The sequence below is a fragment of the Amaranthus tricolor genome, chromosome 8, assembly GCF_026212465.1.
Source record: "Amaranthus tricolor cultivar Red isolate AtriRed21 chromosome 8, ASM2621246v1, whole genome shotgun sequence".
Lineage (NCBI taxonomy): Eukaryota > Viridiplantae > Streptophyta > Magnoliopsida > Caryophyllales > Amaranthaceae > Amaranthus > Amaranthus tricolor.
In genome coordinates this window covers 27,588,694-27,613,477 of record NC_080054.1, presented here as the reverse complement: position 1 = coordinate 27,613,477, position 24,784 = coordinate 27,588,694, and the positions used below count along the sequence as shown (strand labels likewise).

Here is a 24,784-nt window from a genome sequence, read left to right as displayed (position 1 = left end):
CATTTATCACCAACATTGAAGATGGATCTAGGGTCAACTGGAAATGATAGCATACTAGATTGTTTTTATGAGGTCTCAGTAAATAACATTATTTATAAAGTTAATAAATTACCTTTATCTAGTAGTATTTGATAGGGTGAGAATTTTGTGACTTTAATATACCGTTTTTGATTTTGTTTATTTTATTATTATTATTTTTGTCTTTTTATGGTGATTTATAAATCACGGTTATTGATTAGAAATTATTAATTGTTTTTTAAGGGGTTAAATATATAAATATTTAATAAATTTAAAATTTTTAAAAGTCCTAAATTTTAAGGTGTAATTGCAAAGTTAGTTTAAGAATGAGTGTTAAGGAACCAACTCAATCAAAAGTTTAAGCTGATGGTTAAGGTCTCCAAATATGTTATATACTCTAACACGCCCCATCATACGAAACTCTTTGGGTTATAAGTGTGGATGCAATACAAACCTTCCTCATACCTGACGCTAAATATTCCAATCAAATGGGGGTGGTAGAGCTTCGAGCCCGTAACCTCTGATCACGTTGGCTTTTAATACCTATCAAAGAACTGACTTGACCGAAAACTTAAGCTAATGTTAGGTTAAACCCTAACAAATTGTCAAATATAATTCATAAAATAAAATTCATAATTCTGTTACACCTACCTAGTTCCCTCTTTCGTACTCCTGGCTCTAATTCCTGATTATCTAGTTAGAAAGATTCACCAACCACTCTAATCCAGACGTAGAATACGAAAACAGAAAATCAAACAACTTGATTACATAAATTAATCATGACTTTTCATGGACATAAGTTAAAAATATAATTTACGCGGATTTTAATATGTAATATTTCGTTCTTTTGAATTAGTACCAAAAAAATGAAGTAGAAGTATCTGTTTTTTAAAAAAAGTGAATTTTTGGTAAAGATTGAAAATAATTAAAAGAGAATTAAAATGTATATTGTATACATGAGATAAAAAAATGGTGAATTATTGTCTAAAAATAAAAATAATGCACAAATGAGTTAAACAGATTAAAATACCAAATGATGCATGAATCAAACAAATGGGTTAGTTTTTATATTTTTTTATAAAGTGTATTTATAGATATTAAGACTCAAATTATACTAGAAATTTGTATTAAAAAGTCAAATGTAACCAACATTATTAAAAAACAATGCGTCTTGTATGAGTCCGTCTCACCATATAAGATCAGCCCATACATGTAGTCCAAACTAAGTACACTTTAAAGAAACATTAATTAATTAAATTAAATACATACAATGTAGCTTAAAAAACAATTTGCGTAGTTTTAGGAAATATAACCATCCATTTTTTTATTTTTTATTGTTTTTATTATTATTTTTAATTAATCGGTCAGTCATTATTAATAGGTATCCTCATCCTGTTACTCTCTTAATTAAGAATTAGAGAGAAAAACATTAATTAGTACTTCCTCCGTTCTAAATTAGTCGTAATATTAAAAAGATGACACTATTTATTCATTATTCTTAATTTATAATTAATTTTTAATCTATAATCTAAAATATAGTGAAATACCCTAAAAAAAGCTAATCTTAAAAAGTAAATTGGAAGGGGGGGCGTATTAACATTAGACAAAGACCAACTCCTCTATTTACGGGACCATAATAATATCATGTGCAACAACCTCCCCAACCACTCATTTTATCATTCATCCAAATAAATTTACTCATATCATCAAAATCCTGCGGACTCTTGTCGATTTTTAAATTTTTTAATTTAGAAAATGATGTATATAAGAAATAATCTTATATTTAATTTATATAATTTAATATTATTTTTATTTGGAAACATAAGTATTTAATTATATTTTATTATTTTATTATTTAGTATTTCTTGAAAAGTTAAAATTATTATATAAAATATTAATTGTTTTCTAATTTTTAAATTAGATTTTCTTAAAAATTAAAAATTATTACTAATAAAGAAAAATTATTAATTTTTATATACAGCCTAATCATTACCCTTTAATTTAATAGGAGTATTTATTAGCCTAAAGACTATTAATAAAAATAAAAGTATAAATTTTTAACATCAAGTAAATAAACATTAATTACTTTCATGGACAGATTTACCATTTTGTCATAAATTTATAATTTATTATCATTTATTAGATTCATTAGATACTTCAATGTAGTGTTTGGGAACAAGTATTTCATTTCGAAATTATGAATTTTAATTATGAAATCATAAATGAAGAATTTGAGAATGACATGGTTTATGGAGTCATTTTCAAATTCTCAACTTTAATTACTTTAAAAACAATGGTAGAATTTGATCCGAATTAAAATTTTTTGATTTGCCAAACAATAAATTTGAGCAAATTCCAAATTTTCAATTGAAATAATCGTTTCCAAACATGACACAATGAAATTTATAAAACCAAAATAACTTGTGAATTGCAGTTTTAAAGTTTAGGTCTTTTATGAATTACAGTTTTAATGTTTTTTTTTTTTACGAATTTATAGCCACCAAAATATCAATGTCTACAACATTAAGGGCTATATGGCCAAACTACAGGATTTCGATCATTTAATATAAAATTCCGACCAAAAAATGGTTAGAATCCTGTGATTGACATAAACACTGTAGACATTATAATACTTTGGTGATTATCATTCGAAATTAAACCCTGAGACCGCATGTAATTCACAAATGACCTAATTTTAAGAATTTAATTGACAAATAATTTTTAAATGTACTCCATTTTTTAAAAAACAATGTACCATTTATTTTAGTATCCTATCCAATTTATTAATTTGATCCCTAATATTACTAATTGTATAATTACAATTACCAAAAGTTAAAATTAATAAATTTAAATTGACAAAGCAATACAAATAAACAAGATCTCAGTTAAATATATTAAAAAATAACTTAATAAATTAAAAATTTATTCATCCAATTACGTTTTAATTTTTTTATTACTTCTATATGATAAATTTTTTATTAGTAAAAAATTCTAAAAACGTTTTTATAAATCAACCTTTCCTTTAATCACGCCTACTTTAATTTCCCATTATTTATCCTAGGAGTATTACTTTATCATTTTTTAAAATTAAAACCCTGTCAGACTCTCACTCAGCTTACTCTTGCTTCCCTCTTACTCCTTAATTATTATATTTTAGCACACATTAAGGTTTGTTATCCTAATTATTTTATACGAGCAGTATATTGTATACTCTCTCCCCTCTCTTAATTTGCTTTATTTTCTATATTCAAATGTCTTATTTATTTTGCAAACGATCATTTTTCAATGTCATCTACAAATTTTAATTTTCTTTTAGCATCATTCATATGATTTTATTAGCTTTTCATTTATGACCAAACCATCACATTTTTTAAAAAACACCTTATTTGCAAACAATGCAAATTCAAAGGTACATAGTAGGAAATAAATAAATAAATATCCCTTTTATTTTTCTCATTTTGCACTAGTTGTAAAATATGTAAAAATTAAAAACAAAATTGAGTTGGAGAAGCAGAAATAAACGAAAAACAAATGAAGACAATATAAATGTTTTTGATGAGATTAAAAGAAGAAGAATGAGACCATTACAAAAAAATAAAACAGTAAAATCAATGAGATAAATTAAAATAATAGATGTGCAAAATGAGTGGGACAAATAATATTCACAAATTCTTGTATGAGACGGTTTCATCGTGAGACATATCTCATACTAGGATTAAATAGCCCAATAATAAAAGCATTTAGTTCGTGGGTTTCTTATTTTTAGATCGTCTTACTGTGAAACGGTCTCATACAAGACATGCAAATTATTGAATAATAACAACAAATGAAAACTCAAGACATTCAAAAAAAAAAAAACAAGAAAAGAAAAAAAACAAGTGGTGGAGCTTTAAATAAAGCTAGGCCCATATGAGAAAATAATTACATCCCATAATTGTATTATTACATTATTATCCTTATTATTCATACAATACACATTCTCTACACTTCTTCCACTTCTATTCAACAACTATTAATTATCAACAATCATTTGATAAAATGAATAAGGATTCATCACTATACATATCAAAATGCTTGATGTCTCCAACATGTTGCATTTCAAGCCATGAGGAATACGCCCGTCTTCCGCGGCCTCGGCCACCATCTAACGGAGGCAGAGGCGGCGGAAAAAACCGGAGTCGGCGGTTATGGAGGAAGCTTCTATGGAGATTGATGAGAGAAAGTAATAATTGTATTAATAATTGTAATGGTGGTAATAATAAAGTTAGGTCACCCACTTTGACATTTAAGTATGATGCCATTAGTTATTCTCAGAATTTTGATGAAGGTTTTCATACTCAAGATTATCCGTATTATCACAGGTTTCTTCTGTTATCATCACATAAGTCTGTATAATTATATTATTGTATGTTATTAGCTTTCTTTTTTATTTTTCAAAATTAGGTTATGGAGATTAAATTATTAATCAAGAACATTCTTACATATTCATAATATATGATCATCAATTTGTGTTTTCATTAATGTATTGTTTATCGAGGGATTCTTTATTCGCACTCTCCTCTATGGGTATGAGTTGTCGCCTTTCTTCCCTTCCCAAACTTCATTATAGTAGAGGGTATGAGTTGCCGCCTTTCTTCCCTTCCCAAACTTCATTATAGTTTCTATTTGCGAGATATATATATTGGGTAATATTTCTGCTTTCGAGCGGGACATTGAATATGATGATGACGACTATAAAGACCGTGTAAGATAATGATGATGATAAATGTATTACTTAAATACATTGCTACACATTTTAGCCTACAATGTTGAAATATTGTCATTTGGATAGCTTTACAATAGCTCTATTGTATGTTATATGGGTTTTTTATTCTTTTAATTAAAAATTTGGATACTATAGTCAAGTAATTAAACTAGCTGATGATACAGTGATATATATTAAAGTAAGTACCGGCCATATTTCACATGTAAATCTTACTTGGTATCTTTTTGGGTATATGTTATGATTTGAAAATAAATAATAGGAAATTTCATATGGTAGCATTCAGTGTTACTACGGACATTTTATGAAAACTAGTTTCTAGTTTCTAGTTTCTTCAAAATATAAATACATGGCGTATGAAAAATTTTCTAAATTAGAGTAATAATTCCCGGTGCTGCAAAGGATATAATCATTTATTATTATTATTATTAGACTGAGAGAAAGATGTGGCTTGAGGAAGAGTTTGTTAAGATCGAACCCATAACTTTATGGGAAAAATGTGATACATGTACTAACTGAGATAAAATATAATTTTCAAAATGAATTATTATTATGTTATACACAAGAATTTATAGACATTTTAGGTTATTTAATAATTATAAATATAAATTGGGTTTTACATTTATTTTATAGAAAGAATGTTGGAATTCTTTTGAATAAACAACTTTTAAATTACTTATGTGCATATTAAATCATTTACTCCCTTTGTGCTTAATTAGTAACATGTGTTTTTGGGTGAATATTTGTGAAAATAAAAATTAAGTTGAAAAATAAAAGTAAAAATAGATTGATGAGATGAGGAAAACGAATAAATAATTTGAAAATATGATTTAAAGATGGAGTGACACCGTAACATTGCCAAAAGACTACCAAGTAAATTCTTTTGAAATTAAGAGTAGGTTGATATAAAGAAAAGATGAAATTCAATCCTAAATTTTCTCTAATAAAAATAAATATTTACTTGAAACAAGATAAGATTAAATTAATTCTAGTCAATAGCAAAAGCTTAACTGGATATGTACAGTATGTTTGGCAGTATGTTCTGGAAGTTTTATCTTTTACTTGAAAAGACCACATGACTCGGTCGATACTTTGGAGATATTAGGTTAGCCCATGTTTTATACTCCATAGCTCAATCATATTTTTATGATCTATTTATTTAATTATTACTTCCTTCGTCCCAAAAAACTTACAGTAAATATATTTTTTTCAATGTAATGTATTTGTTGGATCGTTTATATTTAGAGTTATACATAACTAAAAATTAAAAAAAATTTGATATTATATTATGAAAAATACGATGAGACGAATTAAACAAAATCCCACATGACTACGTTTTTTTTCCTCGTATAATAACCGAAATATGTAAATTACTAAAAAATTGTAAATAGTGCAAATATTAATTTGGTGCAAATAACATGAAACGAAGAAAATATTATTATTCTCACCTTTCAACCAGTTAAATTTGTGTTGAAAATTGTAGTAGCATATCTTATACATCATCACTGCAACTCATCATCTGAAGGTAGCGGATCAGAAATTTTTTATTGATAAGCAAAATATATTTACCGATATAAGAAATTTATATTTGGTTTTTAAAGTATATATTGAAGATAAAATATATCGAAGTGAAATCTTTTTAGATTCGTCATGATGCAAAGAATTTTAATATATAATTTTTATAATTTTTTATGATGCGTAATAAGAGATATCGAGATTAAAAATTTGCTTTGAAATGCATAGAAACAATAAAGTGGACAAATAAAAAAGAACAGAAGAAATAATCATTTTTATAATAATGTTATAATAATTATATATATTATGAATACTAAATATATGATATAAGGTGATTATTTAGTTCCGTCCCATGTTCTCATACAATACAAGACTAAAGATTTTGTGAAATTTTGCTACAATGTTTGTTTTCTGCACCCATTTCACCTAATACCCGTGATCATACTATGGGCCAGGGGAAAATGACCATGGGCGAACCTTTTCCATGGGTCCAATTGGTTTCAAGTATCAACTCAAATTTCATTGGTGGGCTTTTTGGCCTCCGCAACATTAAAAATCATCAACATCCTTTAGCCAATTTCTCATTCACAAATTATTGTGAGAGACAGTTATTCCGAAAGACGCATTAGATATATAGGTTAAATAGCTCATTTAATACAAATTAAAGAGAAAATAAAAATTTAGGTTTCTTGTTTTCATATCGTCTCTTTGAGAGACGGTCACAAGAATAGATATTTTTCATTTACAAATTTTTATATGAGACAGTCTCATCGTAAAATGTGCCCCATACTTGAGTTAAATAATCCAATTATAGAAATTTTTAGCACAATAGGCCTTTTATATGGACTCGTCTCACTGTGACACGGGTCTATACAAAAGGCCCATTAGTAAAAAATATAAAAAAAATGAAATCTAAATTCACACTTCTATAGGAAGCAATTTTTAAAAAACATTTTGGGCTAATCCAACTGAAAAAGTCGTCTCACAGTAAGACGGCTTCAATAAAGAATTAGTGATAATTAGTTTATTTCTTTAATTGATTACTTAAAACTTGTAGATCACTTTACCCAATAAACATATATGGGCTAGCCCAATAGAAATCGTCTCACCGTGAGAGTCGCATTTAAGAAATTGTGTTTTCAGTTAGGTTAAATTGTCCAACAAAATTATTTAAAAAATTTATTTTTCAGTCATTTTCATATAAGATGGTCTCACGATGAGAATATTTTTATTGGGCTGGCCCAATATACACTTGAAGCCTTAAAGTGATCACTTATAACGTCAAAATGATCACTTGCATTTTGAATTAATTAATTATAAACTTAAAGTCATCAATTACATTTTTAAGGTGACGACTTTATAATCTTATACAACTTACTTATAAGCTTATTGATCACTTGCAATCTTAAAATGATCAATAGTAATCTCAAAGTGTCATTTATAACCTTAAAGTGGTTACTTATAATTGTAAAATGATAAATTATAACCTTAAAGTGATTACCTTATTTTTAAAGTGATAACTTATAATCTTAAAATGACTAATTATAGTTTTAAAGTGATCACAAATAATTAAAAAAAAGCTCATGGTCTCTTAAAAAATTTGTTGTAACTTAAAATGCTTATTTTATTTGTTTAATGTTTAACACGTTATTTAGATGTGTTTAAGATATCATTTAGATGTAAAAGTGGATATTAAACCCTCACTTTAGTTGTTTAGCATCCCTCTAAAATCCAAGGTGAGTATTGTGATAGTATACAATCCAAAATTACTATTATAACTAATAAAAATTATTGAGAATGTGATAGTCATAAAACTCAAAATTACTAATTTAATTACAAAAGGAAGAGTTCCAACAATCAAAATTGAGATTGCGCAACTCAAATTACACGTTTTTTTTCAGTAATTATTAGTCTTTAAATTTAGTCTCATAACTCACATGACTATCTCATTTAAGTACTAAAACATTTTTCCATGTTGTTCACCTTGTCATTACCCTTTAAAATGTGGTTAACAGTCAGACCAAAAATTAAAACTAAATTTTCTCTCTTGAATCACATTCAAAATCTCTATTATTTTCTTTGTCTCATCTACACATTTTTATTATTCACTTAACTATTTTCATATCTTTTATACTATAAGTAATAATCTATTGAAATTATATAATTAAATTTATATTATATTGTAACATTAAAGGTAAAGGACACTCTTAGTATCTCGCATAAGACAAAATCCGATGAGGGTTTTCTTTTTCCTGAATGATGCGGACAAATCATACCCGTTCTCCCAAAGAGGGAGTAAAGAGAGATGTTTGCAGTCAAAAAACCCTCCAATTGATACATATGACCAAACTTTCTATTCCATCTACAGATACTTTATTCATTAAACCACAAGCACTTTTGATATTATATTATAACATTATTGTAAGAAAATCAGTGATGATGATCATACTTTTGATATGGTTCACATATAAATAGGGAATCACATACCGGATGCACCCATACTCAAGATGCGGGTTCATTATTCTCCGGGGCTTTCGATACTCGTAACTTGTCACAACTACCAATTGCCACGGGAGAGAGCACAGCACACATATCTCCATTAATAGTCTGGTCCCACTCCGTTTTTTGATTAAGATCCATATGTTAATACAACACATTTTCTTGCACAAGCTTTCTAAAAATGTTCGAGACGAGGGAATTGGGATATAATTTTTTATTTTTGAATTTAGTTTCTTTAATCTTAAACTGTTTTTTAAACAGAATTTTCTATGATTTTTATAAAGTTAAAACCTTGTTATTATCCTATAAAGAAATTATAAAGAAGTGCTTGCACTAGTATTTTTCCGAACTTCATTGTTATCATATGTTTTTTTTTTCTATATTGACTATTAAATTTGACTCATTTTTGCTATATTTAATCAATTCTTACATCATACTATCTACATTACAAATTAGTATGGATGGTCGAATTAAAATAGGGAAATTTCACATGGTAGCATTCAGTTTTTATGAAACGTCATTGGTAGGACTTTTTAAAGATTTTTCCACATGGTAGCATCAAGTTTATGCACTATCTAAATGTCGTAGCATTTTTCGTTAAATTCTTGTTAATTTCCATTTAATTCATCATTTTGTAATATTTTTCCACTTGGTAGCATCCAGTTTTTGCTCTCAAATGTTTAATTCATCATTTTAACGTTTAATTCATCGATTAATTTATCAACGCCCTTAAATGTTATAACAATTAAGTAGATATGTATTAGTGCTTGGAATGCATTTTGAACTTATGAAATGTATTTTTTGAGCTTATAAAATGACCCTTTTGAATTATTTATTAGTGTTTGTAACACACTTTTTGAACTTTATAACGCCAATAATTTAAATGAAAATATAATTGTTATAACATTTAAAGGCGTTCATAAATAAATCGATGAATTAATTGTTAACATGGTGAATTAAACATTTGACAGCAAAAATTGATGCTACCATGTGAAAAAATCTTACAAAATGATGAATTAAACAGAAATTAATAAGAATTTAATGGAAGATGCTACGGCAGTTGGATAGTGCATAAATTGGATGCTACCATGTGTAAAAATCTTACAAAAGTATTACCACTGACGTTTCATGAAAACTAGATGCTATCATGTGGAATTTTCCATTAAAATACAAAAGCCCATCGGATCGCCTGTGATCACCCATGGAGACTGTAGACTTACCCCACATACCAATATAAGTTTTTTTAGCGCTCTTTGGTCTCACTCATGTGCACCCATGAAAACTTTCTAGGAGGTCTCCCATTTAAAGATTGCTCCCCACCAAGATGCTTAATTGTGAAGTTCTTAGCACATAGGCTCCCTTGAAAATAAGCTGTACCTTGTTGATATGGGTAGTCTATCAATCCTTTTTAAAGCTTAATTCGGGGTATCACAGATAGACACATACAATCAGCTCGTTTTTCTAATTGACAACTTTAAGATTATAAGTTATTACTTTCACAAATTATTGATGAGGTGGTCTCACTGAGAGACGCACTCCATATATAAGTTAAATAGTGATGTCAATACAAATTATTATCATATGAGCTCTTTGTTTTGAGGTCGTCTCATCGAGAGACGATCTTTAATGAGAGTAACTCTATTACTTTAAAGTTTTATGTGATCATAATATTAAGAATATAAAAAGTAATCACTTTGAATTGTAATTGATCACTATTAAAATTATAAAAAGTAAACCGCAAGCGATTACTTTAAGGTTATAATTATTCATTTTAATATTATATATAATCGATTTAAGAGTATAAATGTATAGATGATCTCATCGTACTTCGATACATTTGAGAAGTTTGTAAAATTCAAAATGATACAAAAATTGTTAATATAATACTCCGAATAAGGAGAAAGTATGATTACATGGTATGAATATAATAACATGCGATCATTTTATACTTGTATTTACATACATATTTTTATGATGACATCCATGAATATACGATTACTTTGGATAAATACTATTTTTCAAACATATAAAATAAAACGTTACAATTGAGCGGCACAAAATATGGCCAACTTTATAACACGTGTGCTTTATGAGTACCAATAGTTTTATGCCATTTTTTAGGTTTCCAAAACTTTTTATCAATGTTAGAGTATATAACATATCCTGGGGCTTCAACCATAAGCTTAAGCTTTTGGTTGAGTTGGTTCTTTGACATGGTATCAGAAGCCAATGTGATAAAAGGTCACGGGTTCGAATCTCAACCACCCCTCATTCAAAGTGGAATATTGAGCACCATGTATGAGGAGAACATGTGTTGCATCCACACTTCTAGCCCAAAGGGCTCTCGTGTGAGGGGGCGTGTTAGAGTATATAACATATCCTGGGGCTTCAACCATAAGCTTAAGCTTTTGGTTGAGTTGGTTCTTTGACAATCAAGATTCTTTAAAATGGTGGAAGGATATTTGTAGTGGAATTAAGGATATTAGTAGTTGCATAAAAAGCCATACGTAAAAAAAAAAATGCGAATAGCGTAGACATGATTCTTCTTAGAGTTCTATATTTATTCCTTGTGGAGAGGCTATGCAATGGTCTTTTCTCAACTCCTTATATATTCCATGTTACTCAAGATTTTTGACAATTGGATGTTGTCCTATATGATAACTTTGCTTTTTGATCCCCTCGTAAAATTAGTTTTTTTTATTAATTTTAAACATAAATGTATAATTTAACTGTTTAATGAAGCTATTCAAAAAATAGAAATAATTGAAATGAGTTCAATAAAACATAAATTTTCTTTCTAATTTTAGAAGAAAAATATTTACAAAGGATAGAAAACTCGACTTCAAACTATTATATTTCATTTTAAATCTTGTCAAATTGAAAAATGAAAGTAGAAAAAATATTTTTAAAAATCGAAATTCATCAAAAACATACCTACATGCCCATGGTACTCTCTATGTGTTTGTTAAATTTGCTTTTCGCCCATTTTCCAAACATAACTTGAGTCATAATATTAATAAATACATTTTTAAAAAATTATAATAAAATATGTATTAAAATTTAATACAACGAGATAAACCTAACAATATTTCATAAAAATATATTTAAACTTTTATATATATCAATGAAAACCCATATTTAAATTTATCTCTTATATGAAATTTTTTAAACATAATATAAACAATGAATTAAATAAAATGGAGGTTGTATAATGTAACGTTTGTTATTGGATCTACAAACTTCTCTTTCGATTTAATTTCTCCTTTTGATGATATACACAAAAATGGAATCTTACTTGAGAGTTTGAGACTAACTTGCAGTAATTCTATAAATGGTTTAGTTTAAAAGCCGACGACTCTAAATCAAATATAAATTATAAAATACAATTTTAACAAACTTCAATATATTATTTTAATTAATGTTATTTCAGGAATTTATTAATTTGTGATTAAATATTAATTTTGAAGAAGTTTTATGTTATTTTTAATGATATTACTGTTAGAGTATATAATATATTATAGGGCTTCAACCATCAGTTTAAATTTTTGGTTGAATTGGTTTATTGACATGGTATCAAAAGCCAGTGTAACAATAGGTCACAGGTTCGAATTTCAATTACCCTTCATTTAAAGTGGAATATTTAAAGGCCTTGTGCCCAAAGGGCTCTTGTGTGAGGTGGCGTGTAAGAGTATTTATATAACATATTCTGCGGCCTCAACCATCAACTTAAACTTTTAATTGAGTTGATTTCTTGATATAATTAGCTTAATCTTTTATTTGAAGCCTCAGAATATTTTATACACTTTAAACATATTACTCTAATATAATCGTTTCTACACTTAAAAATATTGCTGGCTCAAATCTTAAGAATAATCAAAATTTTATTGTATGACTATAAATATTGGCTTTTAAATTAAGTAGTTGTATAATTATAATTTTCATGTATATCGTACTTTTTAATATGAGCAATTAAGCATAATACACCAGATATAATGATAATGATGATATATAATAGCTACTTTTACAACAATATAATCTCTTAATGCCTATTTAAATTGCTGATGATGTGGTTGATTTTAAGACGAGTCATTTTGATTATTCTTATTACTAGTAAAAATTGAAAAAAAATTAAAGAGAATTGAAATTTCGAAAACTGTCGCGTTTGATCCACTTTTTCGATTTCTTAATTTGGAATATTTCTGATTACTAGTAAAAATTTTAAAAAATAAGTTTGTGTTAATGATTGAATAAAAATAGACTTATCTATAATTGAACGTAATGCAAAAATAAAATATATAATAAATCAAAAAGTTTAGGGATAAGATAAAATTAGAAAATCTTTAAAATGGATCATGAAGTGTCTTTACACCACAAGTCCACCAGTAATGAGATGAGAAGACTTTATTTTATTTGACTTTCTAATATATTGTGTGGGTACGTTAGCCAAGAATAAAACACTTTACACCAAAAGTGTAGGTGATGTGTTACCTTTTTGTCCATCATACATATTTAGTAAATTCCATATTCTATGCACACCCTTTATTAACTTAATTTTTTAATTTTTGTGAGTTGGGTAGCATTCCAAAGATAGTAATAGTTTCTACCCAAATGAAGTATATCATCTATCAAGATCTCTACCTTAGAAATATTCATTCAAACAATTTTATGATCCAAAAAGAACTCCATCACCAATCCTCAAACTTTTGCTCACTTTTTGCTTAAACAAGTTGGATTGATAAGTGCAATTATTTGCACTTAATTATATTATTTTATATCCCTTAATGATTATTATTGTTAGTAATTTTGTACATGCATATTTTAAAGAGTTATGCTACTTTACCTATTTTGGTTATTCATGTTGATTTTGAATGATTTTGATCGTTTTTAAGCATAATTCTTATGGTTTTAATTAGACCTGATCATGGGCGGCCCGACCCGAAAAAGTGAGGATTTGGGCAGAAAATAAGTGGTTGGGACGGGTTTGGGATTGGTGTTTGGCTCGCCGGCCCGAAAAAGTGAGGGTTTCGGTACCAAAATATGTAACAATTGTATTTGTTTATTTCAATTATTTGTAATTTGTGTTTTAAATTATGTATAATATGTAACAATTGTATTTGTTTATTTCAATTATTTGTAATTTGTGTTTTTAATTATGTATAAATAATAATATTGACAATCTAATATCTTTGTCCTTTCCACTAACAATCTCAAACCTAATTTTCTAAACAAACATATACATGACGGGGTTTGGGCAGGAACTTTTAGGCCCGCACTCCGACACGACCCGACCCTCATCAATGGCTTGTTTTTTTCCACCTAGCCCGGCCCGGTGTTTGATCAGGTCTAGTTTTAATGATGACGGGGTTTACTAAGAAGATTATTTCTTGTTTGAAGATGTTTTACAATGAAGATAGGCAAAAGAGTTGAAAAGTGTTTAAAATGCAAAAGTTTTAAAGTGAAATTTGATACATGCTCACTCTTTTGGTCATAACTTTTGATAGAAAGATCGCATTAATGCAACGTTTGCGGTATTGGAAACTAGACTTCAAGAGCTTTCCAACGGTATATATGTCCAATTCTGACAATCGAGAAAGAACTGGTGACTGTTTGAATTTGCTGCGATTTTTTAGCACAAAACGTCGAATCGGCTTCTGTGGAAGAAAAGTGACCGCCGACTCGGCGGTATGTTCTGGAAAAATCATTGTTTTGCTTCATTAAAAGCCGACTCGGCTTTCTGCTGAGGTCCTTGACCGCTGAGTCGGCGTTTGCCATTGACAAGCTTCTGACGATTAATTTTTGAACCATTATAAATAGTGGCGGTTATTATTATTATTGGGAGGATCATTAGGGTAGTTTTCTTTAGTTTAATTTTCAGTTTTCTTTATTGTTGTTCTCCCTTTTGAGAGCTTCTTTGGTGGAACTCCATTGTTACATTTTCGATTTCATTGCAATTTATATTTACGTTCTTCCCGTTAGTAAGTTTTATCTTTGTGCATTGAAATTATTCATCATCTTTATGTCTAGTGCTTTAATTAAGGTTTTATTTATCATTTACTACATGTTCTTCATCGTTATGTCTAGAGAGTAGTTTTCCTCTCTAGGGTTAGGGCATAAATCCTAATTCGAAGTATGGGATGATATTTTATTGATTGATTGTGTGAATTTGAGTCTATAATTAAATCTATGCTTAATGAATCTCAGTTTAAATATCTTCATTAACCTTTTCAATGAAACGGAAGTTTGAGATTATGATTAATTTATGTTTGAGATATATTTAAGTTTAATTCCTACTAGTTTAGCCAATAAAACTTGAGGATTAACACTAGTAAGGTCTTAAACCGATATTAATCAATAGAACGGAAGCTCGAGGTTAATTAGATCACATTTAGTTATGCTAATAACTCAGTTTCATACAATCGTGAGAGTGATTGACTCCCATGTTAGTACTAGGTGATGCCCGACACCTTAGAGTTTGTTGCATCATTTTTATCTTCATATTAGTTATTGTTTTAGTTTTAGTTCTTGAATCGTAGTATTAATTTCCCTAACCATATTATTTTCTTGATCCGTGTCTTGTAGTCATAAAACAAATAATTTAATTAACTCGTTTCCTTGTGTTCGACCCACAACTACACGTCAACCGTGCGCTTGTGGTTATTGAAATTTTCCCTATCATGGATCTTGGTATAATGTCTTGCCAAAGTTGCTCATAAAATACCTTATAACATTTTAGGCTCGGTATTCTAGCTTTAATAAGACTTGTCAAAATGGTTTGCTTAAAAGGTTATTTGTATATATAGTCAAACTTACTTATATTGAACGAAAGCTCAATAAACTAATAAAATTTTTTTTCTTCTTTGTGCAAGTGATTTTTCACTGAAATAATCGTATTTTTGCTAAATAAACTGATTTAATGTAAAGAAAATCAGAAAATAGAATTAGCAATAATAAAAGCAAAGCAATGTAGCTTTACTCCCCTTTTTATTTCCAAAAATGGAAAGTAATAACATAAATGAGTACAATTAGAGACATTGATCATACAATTGAAAGTAATAAATATTGCCTTATTAAAATAAAACATAGGAGTATATTATTATTAATGGTGATGATTAGGGGTGTTTAATGGGCCGGGCCTTCATTTTGAGCCCTTAATGATCCTTGATATTAGACAATTGAAATATTGCATGTAATTAAAGGGCAAGTTATTGTTTGGTAATAGTAAAAGACATAGAAATTCTTAGGTGTACTTATCATACACTAAAATAGTAGATATTAACTTTTATATGTCATAGGCTAGCCAAGTGACAGGTAAGAAATGTATATTAGTGGAGTAGTACTGGTGTGGAGTAAATTAATGTGAACTAAGTCTATGTCAAGACTTTATCTCGTAAAAGAGATAGGGTTTATTGTGATCTTCTTCCTCTATAGCCACCTTCTCTTTGACAAGTGAAGTACATGGTAGCAGCAGGAAGACCAAGATTGTACAATTCTGCAAATTCTCTAGTGAAGAAATTTTGACGCCATCCTGGTGCACTTATTGCCAGCATCTCCATTTGTTGAAATACTACAAATACAAGCCTATGTACTCCCACTGATGGTCTTGGCCCTTCATATGGCACTATTTCTTGCCCTAATATCATACAAACTAAATTATAAAATTGAAATCAAGATTTAAGATAGTGCCACTATAAGATAGTCCTGAATTGGACTAAATTTTCTAATAAAATTTAGAGAAATTATTAATGGTACCCTTGACTTTGAGTTTTGACACTTTATTAATGGTACCTTTATATTTTTTTATTATCAATGCTCTTGTATTATTGAGCTTTTTATAACCGTAGTCTTTTTAACTTTTTCCATCCAAAAGCGTTCAAAACCATTAACTTTTTTCTTTTTCTTTTATGTTTTAAATTGAAAAATAAAAGAAAATAAAAAAAGTTAAAGGTTTTGGAAGATTTTGGCGAAAAAAGTCAAAAAAAGTTACGATCGTTAAAACTCAGGGATACCATTGATAATAAAAAAAACTTAAGAGCACCATTGATAAAGTGTTAAAACTCAGGGATACCATTGATAACTTTCCTTAAATTAATTAAAGCACCTATTTTAAATTTTAAAAACACCTAATTTAAATTCGGTGAGCCCCAAGAAAAAAACTTACATAGACCAAAAGTTGGTTATAATTAAATCAATAGTTATTTTTTTACTCTCATTGTTTCATTTATTCTTCTCATTTATTTATTTATTTATTTTTTCATATTTCAATGCATACATAAAAGTTAAATAATTTTAATAATTACTTTGAAATATTATAAAAATTGATATTTTAAAAATATATATTGAGATGAATTCGTCAAGATTTCACGTAATATTTTTTTATGATATAGACAGATGAGAGTTTATAATCGTCATCATCATCATCCTACCCGGTGTATCCCGCTCATAGAAAAAGTATGGACAGGGTCTGGGGAGGGAAAGACGCGGCAACTCATACCCATAAAGGAGAGCGCGGCCAAAGAAATCTCCCGGCTAGAGAAAGATAAAGAGACGTAACTACATAGAAAAGATAAATTAAATGCCTATAAATAAAATAAATAAGTAGAATCAACCACAAAAAACTTTGATAAACAAAATAGATCACATAAAAAGTATTGTATTCTAAAGTTGGATCATTCTCATGAATAATAGAAGCACTTTCAAATAGATGCACAAGAAATTTAAACTTTAATTATATAAGATAATAATTAATTTAATCAAAATATTCGTCTTTCATCGTGTCAAAATAAAATAAAACATGTCATTGGGATATTATCGGTAGAAATAAATACAAAAATCATGATGCTTTAGATCATGTAAATAATAAATTTTGGTTTACCCCATTATTGGACTAATTATTCTACACAGCTTGAATCACAGGCATGTGCCATCCCCGTTATTATAGAAATATTTTTTAGATTTTTCTGAAAATTATAAAAATTTAAATAATTATTTATACACTAAAATACAATAAGAATATTTTTTTTAGTTACATAGTAGGCTGAAAAAACAGAAAAACTAAGTGATAATCAAACTCAAAACCTTAATTATCTAAGATTAGTTGAGGGATCCAATGAGAAGGGGTTGAAAAAAAGAAGGGTAAGAAGAACTCTACACCCTTAATTTCACAAAAATAAAAAAACTCTATGGTCACGATTGAGCCAAAAACATATAATTGTAAAAGTAACTATGTTACACAGAAAAGTAACTATGAAATAATTTTAAAAATGTTCTTAATTTATAACATAGTATTCTTTTTATATATATAGTAACAAAACAAAATCAAACAAAAATCTTTCTCATTCTTCTTATTTTAAAATCCTTTTTATTTAATCCCATATATATATATATATATATATATATATATATATATATATATATATATATATATATATATATATATATATATATATATATATATATATATATATATATATATATATATATATATATATAAACTTATTATTAATTTTCACAAACTTTGAATTTGTTCTTTGTAATTTTATCTTTTACTACTCCTGAAATAAACGTATATCATAAATTCATTTTTTGAAACTACGTAACGACATGCATGCTTTATAGTGTCCAAAGTGGTGTATAATTATCAGAAAAACAGGACTTATTTGATAGCAGTGATCACACACCATAAACAATGCCTCCGTTTGCTGGTATGTTGGTCACCAACCTGAAGATTAATATATAAATAAATACGTCATCATCTATATCTCATACATGAAAGATATGATTAGGGCTTTGAGAAGGATACAATAATGCATACTTTTAGCTCATCTTATATGAGACTATTTTACTGTAAGATGAGTTTATATAAGTAAGCTAAGTCCATTTCACTAAGTGCTTCGCTTTGAATTGTAAGTAATCACTTTTAGGTTATTAGTGATAACTTTAAAACTATAAAAAATCATCACTTTAAAAATATAAGTGCATGCTCACTTAAAGGTTATCAGTGATCAGTTTAAGACAATAAATATACATTAGACCAACCCAATTAAAATATCTCACTGTGATATATGTCTATAATAAATAAAAAATTATTCAAATTTATTTAGAACATGATTCTAAAATACGTGCAACTATATTTTTAGATTTTCTATTTTTAGGTTTTTTTATGTTTATTTCGCTGCAATTTCCTTAGCTATGATCAGAAGGGTAGCTGGATAAGGGTAGCCATAAACGAGACCTAAAAATTGATCCACACACATTTTGTTATCTTTCCTCAGCTTTGATCATCAGAAGTTGGCTTTTCTATTATATATATGGTTAAATTTGATTAGGAATGATATTTTAAAATATCTTTTTAAGTTAACAATACTATTATACAGTATAGAAATTATAGGAGGTTTTGAACATATACAGGTAGCTGATTGCCCATATCCTCTAAAAATAAGAGTCTTAAATATTAATTTATAATATGTTTCTATAGACCTCAAATTTTTGAAAACATATAAAAAAAAAGGCAATTAAAAATTGTTATTATATCTTTTAATTTACACGTCCTCCACAACAACTAGTAACAAACAAATAAAATCTAAATAAAATAAGAGCATACCAATGCAAGTATTCTCTTTCAGTGGCATTGCCTGGGCTTGGAGCATCAGGATCCACCATCACCTTCATAATACAAAACTCAAATAAACATCAAATCAATGGTTTTTTTAATTTAATTTATTTTTTTTGTATTTTTTCTATTATTATGAATTTGAACAATCCATCAATTTTCCTTAGTAATTACTAAATGATCAACTGTCATCAACAAATGACTTCTAAAGTTTATATTTTGACACAAACTAAACGGTAAAACCCAATAATATGCAACTTAATATAAAAATATAATAATTATGTAGTGATCGATTGTCTTTGTCAACGCTATAAAATTACATGATTTTCTAAAATGAAGAATTATCGAGAATCAGATCTCGTCTCAATTAGAGTAAATGCAATCTTTCTCAGGCAAGGTCTCAAGAAGAAATTAAATATCACCTAGACTTAGGGCGGACCAAATATTGACATTTTCAATAAAGTCCCTTACAATTTTAAAAATTATACACTAAGTAATTATTTTAATATTGAGGCTCCTCATTTTTCGAGGCCTTATACAGTCAAACGTGCTAAACATGCTCATAACTTTCTATGCATAGTCATCCCCTTCCCTCGGCCTACTACCAATCCCATGTAATTCAAAAAAAAAAATAAAAACCCAACATACCAATGTATAGAGAGCGATAGGATTACTACCAAGAATCTCAATCCTTGGTCGTTGAACAATTTGAGACGGTCTAAACTCACAAGCATTGATAACATCCCTACTATCATACGTAATTCTTAGATGAACCGACCTAACAAAAGGATCTAACACATCTCCAATCACTTGTCCTACAACAAGTGAGTCTCTTCCTCTTGATGCATTCCCATTTCCACGACCTCTTCCAGCCATTTTTTCTTTACTTAATAATTTATGTAATATTTTAATTAATTATTATTATTATTGTTATGGGGTCAAATAAATAAACCCATAATTTATTTAGTCAAACCCTAACCACCCAACTCGGTCCAATAACTTCTTAAAATAACTACCCATTACTCACCATAATCTATCACTCACCCATCATCCCCATGATTCCCACATTTATTCACCATTTAACCTCCATTCTACCATTATAAATACATGTCGCGTACATCATTTGCACCGAACTAAGCTTTTATATTGCTATCGTTACACCACAATAATATTCACCCTCCTACGTACAATCTATACTGAACCAAATATTCCTTCAATTGATCTGAACTCATCCTACAATCCGTTAATCTTGTATTCATTCATTATCATATATTCATTACTTTCTGTCTCCCGATCTGACTTGAGCGTCGGAGGGGTTTTCCGGGAAATCACCCCCCGGACAAGGCTAACGTTGTATTGCAGGATTTGAGGTCTCATCAGCGGAAGGATCATAAACATTTTCAGTATACTGACAGTTATCCCCGACCACACCTTTTATCCAGGTATTTAAATGTCTTTTGTACTTCCTCGTTTCATGACTGAAACAGTTTGGCGCCGTCTGTGGGGATTTCAAACATAAAAGTCATGTCTACCCTGAGAAAAATAGGATCAACTTACGAGTTCATATGTAGTAGAATCAAATGTAGCTGTCGGAACGGATAAACGATTAAAAGCTAACAGAAGGAAGCAAAATTAAATATCTACTGGTCATGAATAATGTATGTAGCCCCAAAGAGTTAACATGTTGGAATTAATTGCTTAAAATAATTCCTTTGATTTTTGCGGGGAAGATTACAATATTTAAGATTACTGTTGGTTTCATGACGAGTCACCACAACCTTCTTCATCAATGGCATTTTCTTCTGAAACTACCTGAATTTTTAGTCGTGGGGAGAGAAACATAAAGTCGTGGCTTTTCCCAAATAACTTACAAAAAAATCGCAACCACCATATTAGTTATAATGCCTTAATAATTGGTGTGATGCACCGTCAGTATGCTCTCAAGTTCAATGGCCAAAGTTTGTGGGTTAATGTATGTCTTTTATATGATGATTGATGAATCATGATATTTAAGTCTTAAGAATTTTTATAATTTCACAAGCTGCTACTCCTAGTTATTTCTATTGGTCAAAGGATCATAATTTCCATTGGTTTTTCCGCCAAACCTCATATGTTTATCAATACTTATGTGCTTTCTCCGCAGGTATGAAAGCTTATTTAATTTCTTTTAAATAAAGTTAGTTGGTATAATTCTTGTGTTGCGGTTAGGATGAAGGTTAATAATAAGTTATTTTCATTACGGTAAAATTGGTTATTATTTTGGACCAAGCTTATTAATTGGAATCACTTATGAGGTATTGGTCCTCTTATGATTTGGGCGGTCATTTATACTTTATGTTATCTGTAACTCGTATTAATCATATCAAGTACAAATTAATACCTTGATAACTTATTAGTCGCCCTCAAGTTGAAAATTGAGGGTCAAATCATTAAGTATTTATTTTTGACCATTCTTCAAGTGGTTTCGGTATAAAAAAATCATCCTTAATATGAATACATTTCTTCACCATCAATGAACATGAATCATCAAATGTTGAGTTCAGTTTGATGCACCTTCTAAAGGGTTATTAGATCCGTAGAACGTTTCCAAACCAACTTCAATCGACTAAAAATTTCATTCCTAATGTTGAAGTTCGGTTTGATGCACATTCTAAAGGATTAGATGACCCATAGAACGTTTCCAAACTAGCTTAAACTAAGTGATTTCGGACTAAAGGACCATCATCTTATCTTTACTGTGCCGTATGTGAATATTTCCTGAATTTTTCTCGGCACCCATTATTTTTGGGGATTCGAAAATTATTTGTTAATGATGAAGATTTGATTTGAAGATCATTTTGATATGAGGAAAAGAAGGTTCCCACTCGTGTGTGACCGTCTAATTATGTGATATATTATATCCAGCTCTATAATTTCACCATTTTTTGTCAACTCCAGCTATGTGACCGTCTAATTAATAAGCTATATATCATAAGCGATTCGGATGCGATGAGTCATTCTGTACCATCGAATAGCCGGATTCTCTTGTCTAAGGTTATTATACAAGTTTTGTCTTTTGCCGTATCATCAATTTGTCCGAAATATTAAAAACTCGGACCCCCCCCCAAGGGCCTCCAATAATTTGGCAAAATTGTCTAAGTATTGAAAGTAGCCGAGTTATGCTACATCCGAATCATCGAAGACCCGGTTGAGTAATTGTCATGACGTATTATCATAAAGTCGGACCCAAATTTGGTTTGATGCACCTTCTAAAGGGTTATTAGATCCATAGAACGTTTCCAAACCAACTTCAACTGACCAAAAAATTCAGTTTCATTGTTGAAGTTCGGTTTGATGCACTATCTAAAGGATTAGATGACCCGTAGAACGTTTCCGAACTAGCTTCAGCTACGTGATTTCAATCTGAAAAAATTACTCCAAATATTGCCCAATTCAAGGTATTGGTTGGATTCGGGTACGATCTGACAGTGGTTCAAACTATATTAATCAGATCCCCGGAAAACTACCTATATAGATTGTAATGGCTGGATCCGGGTATGATCTGACAGTGGTTCGAACCATCCACCCGTGAGAAAACAATCTCAAGTAACTTGATACATAAAGCAAAATCATCACCATGGCCTTTTTATGAAATGCTACATAAACGATGTAAATCTTTGATTAGTATTGCCAAGTGAAGAATATATTATATTAATCTGATGATGATCATACGGTTACTCTTGCTTTTATTTATCAACATATATCGGGTGTTTTATATTTGTTATATTCATGGGTCAACATGAAAAGTGATGAAGTATGATATTGACACATTGGAAGAATATTATATTATTTCTGCATGGGAATTCAATACTTCACCATTATTATTCTTAATATATTGGGTCTTACTTATATGTGGTTTTCAATGATGAGTGTATAAAGTCATCTGAGCTTTCACCTAGTTTGAAAGTCATATTATTATTGAAGTTCCAACACGTGGGCGTTATTTGTCACATTATGGAATCATCTGAGCTTTCAACTAGTTTGAAGTCATATTATTATTAAAGTCCCAACATGTGGGCATTATTCGTCATATTATGGAATCATCTAAGCTTTCACCTAGTTTGAAAGCCATATTATTATTGAAGTCCCAAAATGATTGATTTTGGGCAATATTTTCAAAGTATTTATCTTAATTATCAAAATTTCACCTAGTTTGAAAGTGAAATCCTTGCGAGTGTCACCTAGCTTGGTAACTCGGACTCTTATTAAGCCCCAAAACGAGTGATTTTGGGCGTTATTTGTCAATGTATTCATAGCGAGTATCACCTAGCTTGATAACTCGATCACTTATTCAGCGGACCTATGTCCGATCAGTATATTCATCAATGTTTTCGAAGGATTCACCTAGTATGATTCCTTATCTAAGTCCCGGGTGATTGACGGCTGGGCAATGCAGACCTACGTCCGATCAAAATATTCTAGCGAGTATCACCTAGCTTGATAACTCGATCACTTATTCAGCGGACCTATGTCCGATCAGTATATTCATCAATGTTTTCGAAGGATTCACCTAGTATGATTCCTTATCTAAGTCCCGGGTGATTGACGGCTGGGCAATGCGGACCTACGTTCGATCCAAATATTCCTTAAATGCAGACTTATGTCTGATCCGAATATTCATCAATGCTTTCGAAGGATTCATCTAGTATGATTCCTTATCTAAGTCACAGGTGTTTGACTGCCAGGCCATATCATCATATCAACCTCAAATGTCGAATCATCATATCAGGCTCAAATGCCGAATCATCATATCAGGCTCTAAAAGTCGAATCATCAAAAGTGGCCCAAAGGCCAAATATTTATAATTCATGGGGCTTCCACCATCATGGGCCCATCGAGGCAAAAATTCGAAGTTTACCTTATTCGGACCTTATTGCATGGTTTCTTCCGAATATTTATTTGATCTGCATCACAGGTATGATTTTTTCCGCATAAAGACTGATACCCTCGCTACATTAAATTCCCTCATCTATCACTCTTCATGCGTGGGGCTAATGTTATGGGGTCAAATAAATAAACCCATAATTTATTTAGTCAAACCCTAACCACCCAACTCGGTCCAATAACTTCTTAAAATAACTACCCATTACTCACCATAATCTATCACTCACCCATCATCCCCATGATTCCCACATTTATTCACCATTTAACCTCCATTCTACCATTATAAATACATGTCGCGTACATCATTTGCACCAAACTAAGCTTTTATATTGCTATCGTTACACCACAATAATATTCACCCTCCTACGTACAATCTATACTGAACCAAATATTCCTTCAATTGATCTGAACTCATCCTACAATCCGTTAATCTTGTATTCATTCATTATCATATATTC

The 24,784-nt window shown here is 29.3% G+C and overlaps 1 protein-coding gene across 1 annotated transcript; it reads right to left on the bottom strand.

Moving 5' to 3' along the window:
* Positions 1 to 16,197: 16,197 nt before the first annotated feature.
* On the bottom strand, positions 16,198 to 20,279 carry LOC130821748 (protein RICE FLOWERING LOCUS T 1-like). Its single transcript, XM_057687531.1, has 4 exons — positions 20,052 to 20,279; positions 19,395 to 19,456; positions 18,472 to 18,512; positions 16,198 to 16,424 (listed from the first exon to the last, which is right to left on the bottom strand). The coding sequence occupies exons 1-4, from the start codon at positions 20,277 to 20,279 to the stop codon at positions 16,198 to 16,200; spliced, it is 558 nt and encodes a 185-aa protein (XP_057543514.1).
* Positions 20,280 to 24,784: the final 4,505 nt, after the last annotated feature.

Excerpts from the sequence above, each read along its gene's own strand:
- LOC130821748 (XM_057687531.1), bottom strand. The coding sequence starts at position 20,279 with ATGGCTGGAAGAGGTCGTGGAAATGGGAATGCATCAAGAGGAAGAGAC. Across the intron at positions 19,457-20,051 it reads CTATCGCTCTCTATACATTG|GTGATGGTGGATCCTGATGC; the intron begins GTATGTTGGGTT and ends TGTATTATGAAG. Across the intron at positions 18,513-19,394 it reads GAAAGAGAATACTTGCATTG|GTTGGTGACCAACATACCAG; the intron begins GTATGCTCTTAT and ends ATTAATCTTCAG.